Source organism: Stegastes partitus, unplaced genomic scaffold (genome assembly GCF_000690725.1).
Source record: "Stegastes partitus isolate 25-593 unplaced genomic scaffold, Stegastes_partitus-1.0.2 Scaffold36, whole genome shotgun sequence".
Lineage (NCBI taxonomy): Eukaryota > Metazoa > Chordata > Actinopteri > Pomacentridae > Stegastes > Stegastes partitus.
In genome coordinates, this window is record NW_007577767.1 from 545,248 (window position 1) to 554,947 (window position 9,700).

General features: G+C 40.3%; 2 protein-coding genes across 7 annotated transcripts in view; one reads left to right on the top strand and one right to left on the bottom strand.

Annotated features, from left to right (window-relative positions):
* ralgapa1 (Ral GTPase activating protein catalytic subunit alpha 1) overlaps window positions 1–2,978 on the bottom strand; it is a 74,625-nt gene extending 71,647 nt beyond the window's left edge. For all 5 annotated transcript variants that reach the window (XM_008302062.1, XM_008302039.1, XM_008302057.1 and 2 more), the window contains exon 1: window positions 2,602–2,978. In XM_008302062.1, the coding sequence (XP_008300284.1) occupies window positions 2,602–2,707 (106 nt within the window). In that variant the 5' untranslated portion in view covers window positions 2,708–2,978. The remainder of the gene's footprint in view (window positions 1–2,601) is intronic.
* A 410-nt stretch (window positions 2,979–3,388) lies between these two features.
* brms1la (BRMS1 like transcriptional repressor a) lies at window positions 3,389–9,227 on the top strand. Of its 2 annotated transcripts, none has more exons than XM_008302076.1 (9): window positions 3,389–3,515; window positions 4,526–4,684; window positions 6,068–6,158; window positions 6,270–6,397; window positions 6,495–6,574; window positions 6,768–6,864; window positions 7,006–7,095; window positions 7,228–7,292; window positions 7,438–9,227. In XM_008302076.1, exons 2-9 carry the CDS (start codon window positions 4,546–4,548, stop codon window positions 7,534–7,536), a joined length of 789 nt encoding a protein of 262 aa, XP_008300298.1. In that variant the 5' UTR covers window positions 3,389–3,515; window positions 4,526–4,545; the 3' UTR covers window positions 7,537–9,227. The 2 variants fall into 2 exon arrangements, with proteins under 2 accessions (XP_008300298.1, XP_008300305.1); XM_008302083.1 differs by having other exon boundaries at window positions 4,553–4,684.
* Window positions 9,228–9,700: the final 473 nt, after the last annotated feature.

The window sequence follows — 9,700 nt, forward strand, 5'->3', positions numbered from 1 at the left end:
GGAGGAAGCCGGAGAACCTGGAGAGAACCCACACTGCACGGGGAGAACATGCCCCCACCAGGACCGAACCGGCGACCTTCTTCCTGCAAGGCAACAGTTCTACCAACTGCACCACCTTGCAGCCCCTCCCACTCATCATATGTTCATAAAATAAACCCATCACTATACACAAAAAACATCACATGAGCTCCTTTAACTTAACCGCTACAAATGTCTACTCCAACAGATATAAGTAGTAAAATAAAAACGGAAAATACAAACAAAATATAACTTACAGTAAAAATATAAGAGAAAGAGGGGACAGATTCACATTGAATATCTAAGTGATCTAAGTCAGTTTTAGGCCCTTCTTTGTTGATTCATAGTTTACAGGTTTTAGACTTTGAAGGCTAAATGCATGAATGATAATGAGAAAAATGCAGTGCTGTAAAGACCATGTACTTCTGACTTTTCATTACAGGAAGTATGTTTGAGTAATCTAACCTCACCGCTACATCTGAGTTCTCTAAATACACCAGTGTCATGTCAAGCCACAGTTTGGGTCCAAGCCACAGTTTAACATTCACACTCGTCCAAAGAATGGAAAGTTTATCTTCACGTGTTTTGGACCTCTGCACTACTGGCTGTCATTAGAGGGGAGACACTGACTCACGAACTGAGATAAAACACTACTACTGAGAATAAAAAAAAGTCTTTCAGGGTCCAAAAAACACAAAACATTAGGGTCTACACTGACAGTCACTCCCAAGCATCACACAGGTACACTTGCATTCAGTCTCTAAAAGTCTTTGGGTTTGTTTATACAAAGACTGAAAGCTGAACTGTGGTATAGAGACACACTGAGGCCATCTGTGCTCTGTGCCCTCGTGGTTGCCCTTGTAAGGTCTCACTGGCCTAGCTGAGTGGTTTTCTATCTTTTCCTCTTGGGACTGACATTTTAACACAACGTTTATCACAACCTGATTGCCAACTTTTGATCTCTTTAAATAGTCTGACTTCTAATAATGGAAGGAAATCCTGACCTTGTAATGTTATGTGGAAATGGCTTTTTCTCTCATTTACCGTAGCGCGGTAAACAGTTCCTAACACAATACTGTCCTTACTTAGACCACAACTTGATCATTACCCAAAACAAAACTACTGCTGTTTTTATGGTCTGGAATGAACAACAGGGCTGAACAGGACCTGGGAGCTGTTGCTTAATAACCTGATTGCATCAAAGACACTGCAAAGCAAATGCAATTGTCAGATCAGGTAATAGCTACTCCTTTACATTTCAAAAATTGCACAACAGTCTTACTGTGTGTTTCCTACAAGGATGGTGGTTAATATCCAGAAAACAACAAAACTGGTCAAATTAAAAGGTTAAAAGGTTATGAGAAACAACATCAACAACATAAAACAGTACTTCTTGCTCTGGGGTATATTTTGGAGCCTACTTTTTTTCTTAAGTGACATTTTTACAATGATCTACTGCAACTAATAGTGTGATTTTTTCAAGTGGTCTGCCACCATGATTGACAAAACTGTGTAGCTAGTCATTGTTCAGCCTTTTAAGTGTTTTCTCTCAGGCAATGTCACTGCAATAGTGTTTGTATGCGTGCATGTATTTGGATCATTATCATGTTCTTGTGCTCCCCATAGAGCACAGAGCGGAGGCACACCCCTTCTCCCTCTGTCTCATATACACAAACACAGAGCCCAGTAGCTCTTACAATAGAAACAGGAAGAGGAGCTACTGTACTGGACAGAGAGAGGAAATAGTAGAGGCTATTTCCCGCTGCAGCCTCTGTGTGTGTGTATATGTAGGTATGCGTGAGAGCAAGCGTGCGTCAGTGAAAGATACAGACACAGACACACACACCCAGGCACCAACACTGCCATCACTTATTAACGCCGTCATCCTCCCTACTCTCCCACACATTCAATACACTTCCACTGGTGTTGTGTTCTAACACATCTCAACATATGTTAAGGAAAAATACTCAGCATTTCTCACACATCAGGCCTTTGTCCAACACTCTGGCACGCCCCTGTAGAAATCACAACATCCGGACTAACAGCGTGTAACATTAATGTGTCTACTTTTTATACAGTCAGCTTAACACACATCACATTGACTCTACCCTATGCAGAGACCATAGCTACGTCAAACTCCCTGCAAAAGCCGACGATTTAGCTGAGTTGCCACTTCGACAAAATATAAATTACGCCTATAACCCTCTTATAACACGACAGATTATGGTGACAGCAGAAACAACCAGCACCATTTACTTTACTTTTTACTTTAAGCCTGTATAGAGGAGGCTCCGAATCCTGTCATTCTGAAGGAAGGAGAAACATGCAATGACTTAAAACTTATATTTAATGACACAAATGTCTCATATTGGACAACACATAGTATGCCGAAATAATGAGTCAACACTAGATATCTTGAAATTATCTTCAGGTTTTGGACAAAAAGCCTCGGTCACTGTTAACATTCAAGTCAACTTTGAATTTCGTGATTTTCAAGATTACTTTTGTGTGACAAGCACTGTATGCACAGACTGGCACGCAGAAGCTAACCTGTTAGCTGCTTAAAAGGGATTTTAAACTTACCTATGACTATTCTGAGATGCTTGAGCCTCGTCAACACGTCCTTCTTTGGGTCCAACACTTTCGGTGTTGATTTTTTAACGTCTCCATGAGGTTTTTTGGAGAACATTCCTGAGGCAGGAGACACAAGAATGCGATGGTAGACAGCAAGGAGGAGCTAGCCGTATAGCCACTTCAACAGCCTCAGCTAGCGTTAATCTTCAAACTATAACGAAAAACCGTTGCTCCTGGATCATTTATTAACGCCGCGCTGCGAATTAGCAGCCCTCCGCAACAGCGCGGAGCATATCTGAGGGGAAAATTTGTCGGAGAGGGCGCATTCTGTTTTAACTAAGACAAATATGTACAACGTAGCGGGGCAACGCATCCATCCATTGCACCTCCCTTCCACAACAGTCCGCAGCCTTCGGGGCTAAACTAGCTGGTTAGCTATCTCCGCTGTTCACTTAGAAAACATCATGGCGGAGGAGGGAGGAGGGAAAACAAAATAATAGATACCAGATATATTCAACGCAAACATGGCTCAACAATAAACAAACGTTGCTTTTAATGTTTAAATCATGTTGTATGTGAATGTCATAAAATACAGTATACTTATGACATAAACCGGGTTTTCATTTATTGTTTAAAACACCTTTTGACAACTCTGCTCGAGCTCTCCGCCTCAAGCGACAGCGCTGAATCATGGGTAAGGTAGTTTATGTCTCATTCCTTTACATTTAATTATACGAATATTAACGATACAGAGAACTACAGCTCCCATAACAAATAAGAGCGCCCTACAGTGATTTGTTTTTAGCTTAGCTGGTACACACGAGTGAAATTGTAGCCGAGAAAAACAATAAGTTTAACCTTATTTTTTCTAAACATTGCTTTTCTTCAAACATTCACGCAGACGTCCAGTCCCTCGTTATACTGTGAGTTGTGGTTTAGTTTTAAGGTTCACTCTTGGAGTATTTGTGGAATAACTCGTGATAATTTTGCTTGCGACCTAACTGTTTTGACTTGCTAGCATGCTAAAGAAATGCTAACTTTATGTACTGTCGTTTGTTTGCTTTGCATAGTTAGGTGATCAAAAAGTCAAACAGCTACACACTTCTTACTCAGTTAAAATTGCTTTACTTGATTAGCTGTTAACATTTTATTAGGGGTATTATAACCAAGTTTGACAAGCTTGTTTATGAGGATGCTCATTGACGTAAAGTCAGTATTTTTGACACTTCGAGAAGAATAGCAAATTTAAGATAATATGTGTAAAACATGATTCACTAAGAATATAGTTTCCTATATACATTTGGAAAACAGCCAATATTAAGCAGGAAAACTGGAGAGAATGCATAAATTACTTGTGAAGTTACTCGACCAATCTAAACGGTAAAGAAATACTTGAAGGATGTACGAAGTGCTAATACTTTGTTGACACTGCAGTTAACCTACAAGCCTGACATTTTTTTCAGCATGTATTCAATTATAACAGGTGAAATAAGTTAAATTTAAAATGTTTATTGCATTTTGTAATTGCTTTAAACTGCCAAGTCATTTTAGTGGACATACCCCAATGTCGAGAATGTAGTTCTACCTAAAAACATTTTGCCCTTTATGTTATAAAATGTTAAATTATTCAAGTGTTTTGTACAGTCACTTCTTGACTAATATACGTTCATGTAATCATTATTTTGTATTGTGCAGATTGGAGAATGTCACTAACAGGAAGTTCTGTATTATAGACTCTGATGTAGAAACAGAACTAATCATGCTCCTCACTTTATAAAATGTGTGGCCTTACTTTAAAATCTTAGCTTGTCTTTTGGCCTAAAACTAACCAAATTAAGCCAAGTAATGTGTATATAATGTAAAATTGTTTCTGTTGTATGTAAAACTACCAAAAAAAGCCTACCTGAAATATATTTCAATCTGTCACTGCCAGTTTGAAATTGCCTTACTGCCATGCCAGTGCACCGTGACCGGGAGAAGAAGGAGAATACGGCAGAGGAGATGGATGTTGAAGAGCAGGAGCATGAGGCCTCCAGCTCAGAGGAGGAGGACTCTGATACCTCCTCTGTCTCTGAGGATGGAGACAGTTCTGGTGAGAAACTTAGATTTTTATAGAAAATAAGCTCAACATTTTCTTGCAGATTAAATAAATAGCTGCAATGAAGAAAAAAAACTTAATGTATAAAAAGAGGCAGTAATTGTCAAAGATTTGACTAAATATTCTTACTTAAGCCTTGGTCACAACCAGCTGTATGGGCTCCTACGGTCTGTCTGCATCCAAAATACGTGCAAAATGGTACATGCCACACAAGTCCGTCTTGCGAAATGTCGAGGTCGCAGACAGCCCACAAGCACATAGGGAGGATCTTTGACATGTCAAAAAGATTCTACGAATTCTCTACAAACAGTGACGCCACAAGTGTAACTTGCTCCCCTCGCAAAGAGTTTGCGTGTGAGACGTGCAAATTTTTAAGGCACTGTGGGAAGAAAATCCGTGGTCTAAGACGCACATCTCACGCAATGAGGGAGCAAGTGCCTCTTGTGCGTTAAGCAGGGCGCACACACTCACAATTCACAATCAAAATCGAATGCACAGTGGGCACGCATCACTCCACGCCAGAAGTAAAAGGTGCATTCACAGCACACGCTTGCATTTCGCCAGTGATCATCGATTGCATTATTGCTTCAAACAAATAATGGATATACCATAATCTTATCAGATGTACAGTTCAGGACCTGGACAGCACAGTGTTACCTGGCACGGCTGCATGTCTCAGTGCAAGGGCCGTTTCTTCTGTCACTGCCACTCAGTATGAATGGATGAAAACACCGCATCTCATCACACTCATTATTCATCATCAATGGCACAGCGGCCAAATGTTTTCACACACACAGAATAAAACAGCGTTTTGTTACATTCCAGATGTGATAACTCAGTTAGCAAATCACTGATCCCAATGAATAATAACCCCGGTGCACTGCATCACCTGCACCGGCAGTAGTTACGCCGTTGGCAGGTGAGGCATGTGTGATTTACTTTCTCCGTGAGTTCCATTCTCTTCCTAAGTGCTGAGTGCATGCCACGTATGCAGGTGGCAAGACAAACTCAAGAAGTGAGTACAATTTCCACAGCAATCGCACGTTGCACAGACTGTGAACGGATATCTCATGTCGCCCCTGCGACTTGCAAGGCAGACTTGCTCCTCTCTTACGCATTTCTGACAGAGCCCTTGCAACCTTTCCTCTACCTCTACGACCTCCACGGCCTTCACAGGACCCAAAATTGGCAGAGGAGGTACGATCCCAAAAGTCTTGCATCCAGTTATGACCAAGGCTTGAGTAAGGTTTGCTCTGTTTAAGATGCACATCTTGATATCATTTGTGCTGCTGAGCTGCTTCATTTTTCCATCAAAGTCTAGTTTCATAATATGTCAAATATTTCACTGTGTGTAGCTAACACTTTTTGCCGTTCCAGAAATGGATGAAGAAGACTGTGAGCGGAGAAGGATGGAGTGTCTGGATGAGATGTCCAACCTAGAAAAACAGTTCACAGATCTCAAAGACCAGTAAGACTGGCACAGATTTGTTTCAAGTTTGTACTGAACTTGAATTTACATTTTTTTAAGTCACAAATAAAAATGAGTAATATTCATATTTATATCTGTAATTGTGTGCAGGTTGTATCGTGAGCGACTCAGTCAGGTGAACAGCAAGCTGGCAGAGGTGGAGGCTGGCCGGGCAGCAGAATATCTTGAGCCTCTTGCGGTACTGCTGGAGAACATGCAGGTCCGCACCAAGGTGGCAGGTAACTTTAATGCACAGACACACTCATTATGTCTTAGACACTCTGGTGTCTTTATTCACTCTCATGTTGTGTATCCCTCTTTGTGTGTTTTTGTCAGGTATCTACAGAGAGTTGTGCTTGGAGTCTGTGAAGAACAAGTATGACTGTGAGATCCAGGCTGCATGCCAACACTGGGAGGTTGGAGACACAAACACATGCACAAACACACACAAACACACACACACACACACACACACACACACACACACTACTGAATCATCTGTTCACAGACAAAAATTGATAGCCAGATGAAATTTCTCTTGAGTCACTGAAATGATTAAATGTGTGGACTTTGGTGTATGTATTTGACAGTGGTTTATGTTTGGTGCAGAGTGAGAAGCTGCTGCTGTTTGATACAGTGCAGAGCGAACTGGAGGAGAAAATTAGAAGACTGGAGGAGGACAGGCACAGCATAGATATCACATCAGGTAACACAGTCATCACATTGTATTCAACACTGTAATGCAACTTTTTTTTGAAGTGATAAGAAGGTACTATACACATCCAGCATATTAAATTGAATGCATGCATACAACATATGAATCTTTTTGCTCGTGTCTTTCAATCAGAGCTGTGGAATGATGAGTTGTCAGGGAGGAAAAAGAGGCGTGATGCTCTAAGTCCAGATAAGAAGAGGAGACGACCTTCTGTGGTGTCTGATATCCTTCCCTAAAGCCTTAATTATTTCCTATGTTGATACTACCAAAAATTCTCAATGCTGGTATCTTAATATGTCTGATTTCAATTCACTTCCACTCCCTGTGTCAGTCACTGTCCTTAACTCTGTTCACGTCCCTATATCGTCTACATGCTGCCTGATCTGGACATTCTGGAGGATTGGACAGCTATCAGAAAGGTGTGTGTGCTGTTAAGTGTGTTTTTTGATATGCAGAGCTATGTCTTTGTCCCTTTGTGGCAGTCGTCTGTTTGTCACTCTGTGTGCGTTCATGCTCGTGTGTGCACGTCTTTTACCAACCAAGTATATGTGTGTTGTCATTCAGGCCGTGGCTACACTGGGTCCCCACAGAGGAAAGACCGACTCTGAGAGCTCCGTGTTCCCGTTCAGACCAGACAGAAACAGGCCCATCCTCAACTGCTGAGACACACACATGCAGCCACACAGACCTCAAACACATGCTCAATACTGACACACATACAGTACATTTGACACACACGGAAGCATTCGCTTCTACAATCAGAAAAACTCACACACACACACACACACACACACACACAGCTGAACATTTCTCTGAAGCCTCTGCACTCTGCTAAAAGTGACCACAACTCTGCCTGTCGGCGACACCAGTCGGTAAGCTGCCTGTCATCCCAACAGTCACCCACAACAAGGACTCAGGAGTTTAAAACCCTTTAAAGGACAAATAGGAATAGAAGCACAATTGATCCCCAATGACTTTGGATGGTAAACAATGTTATGTCAGTGCCTGTGTTTTTACAGCATGCAAACTCAGTTTTCAAGTGTTTGCAGCAATGTATTGACCCATTTCTAAAGCGGTTTTGAAAAACCATGGATTGTTCAAACTGGCAGGGCACAATCATTCTGTGCTCAGTGACAAGTTCAAGGAAATGGTTTTGCGTCACAGTTATCAGTGTGTATTATTGTAAGCAGTGATATTTTTAGGCTTAAAGGTTATTGATAAGCCTTTCAGTGATACAAGAGGAAAATACAGGTTTATCTATAAACCACTGTGCCATGAAATAGTTTGAATATTTTTTTTTACTTTTTTTTTATGTGACTCAGTCTAAATATCAGACCTTTCTGTTATGTTTGAATAGTTAGGTGGTGATGATATTACATCTGTATAGTTTTCTGTTTTGGAGAGCATCCAGTTGTTAAGGAGCTGTTTCACAATTATGTGTGTGGACATGTGACCAAGTCAGTTTAGTCAATACATTCAGAGAGGAGTTAAGAGCTCTTGCAGAACTATCAGTGAACTCCTTTAGACCACTAACTCTTGTTGGCAACATTAAGCAGTGATAAGAATATAACAAAAAGCAGGTGCTATTTCAGTCGATCCTATTATATAGAGCATATACAGTGTTAATGGATATCTGAGCATTGGAATAGTTTTGTTCCTCACCAAAATCTTTCAGACTTTTTTGTGTTTCTGTCAGCATAGCTTGTTCTTTTCATGTGACTAGTCAATTAAAGCTCAGTTACTCCTCTCCTTATTTTCGACCACACAACGGCAGCCTGTAGTCACAGTAACAAAACAAGGGCCACATGTGGTGTCAACAACTTCTTATTGGATAAATTACGATGATATAAAGTTGTTATTTTTCAAGTATTGTTACATTCTTTACTTTCACATCTACCTCTTGTGTCTTCTGGGTCACGCGCTCCTAAAATTACATTGCATTATTACTGATAAACATCTAAATGCTGCCATCTTTATGACCATCCAGAGAATAGTTGATTTTGTTGGTTCAGTGTTTTACATGTTTTTATGGCTGTTTAGGTTTAGAGCTTTTTTCAAGCCTACAGTGACAATGGCTAATTGTGTACACGGGGAAGACCCAGTACAACATCCTGTCAATCATACCACAGTTGTTAGTCTTCGCACAAACAACCCATTGTTTATAGAGAATGATGAACAAAAAACTGCCATTTGATAGTGTTGGTTTAATGTGTTTTTTGAAGATTAATGTTGTGGGCATGTTAAATATTCAAACTGATATTTTTTGACAGTTTATTTTAAGTAATGTGTCAGGTACATTTGTATCTTGTTAATTATGTGAATGGGTTTTACAATTAAAAGTTGTTTTGTAAGGACTTGTGGTGTTTCTGTGAACATTATTTTAGCAATCAAAACATTGACAGCAAGGCTACAGTGAACATACTCATAGATTACATCACTATATGTACAGCCAGACCAAGAGGGGCCTTAGAGCTTCAGGCTTGCATGTGACTGATTACCTCATTAATAATAATGAATACTTAGAAGCTTTCCACAATAGAGCGTACAGAAGGCTTTACAGGATCGAAGCACAAAAAAAAGAGAAGCAGGGACTGATGTAATGTGCTTTTTATCATTCACCTGCATTTAGATTCAACACTAAAACAAAGTCACAAATAGGCTATTTACAACTCAGAGTAGATGCCTGTGAATTTATGCTGGCCAATCACTAAACAGTGCTGAAAAACCTGAAATCATGACTTGCCTCATATTGCCTGGGAATAATTTGGACACTTTTAGACCAGCTCAGTTGAACAAGAGCTTGCTTCTCATGTTTCCATGAGATTAA

Bases quoted from the DNA above. Each gene is read 5' to 3' on its own strand.
- brms1la (XM_008302076.1), top strand. From the start codon at position 4,546: ATGCCAGTGCACCGTGACCGGGAGAAGAAGGAGAATACGGCAGAGGAG. The intron at 6,398-6,494 runs GTAACTTTAATG...TGTTTTTGTCAG, and splicing joins GGTCCGCACCAAGGTGGCAG to GTATCTACAGAGAGTTGTGC. The intron at 7,096-7,227 runs ATATCCTTCCCT...AACTCTGTTCAC, and splicing joins ACGACCTTCTGTGGTGTCTG to GTCCCTATATCGTCTACATG.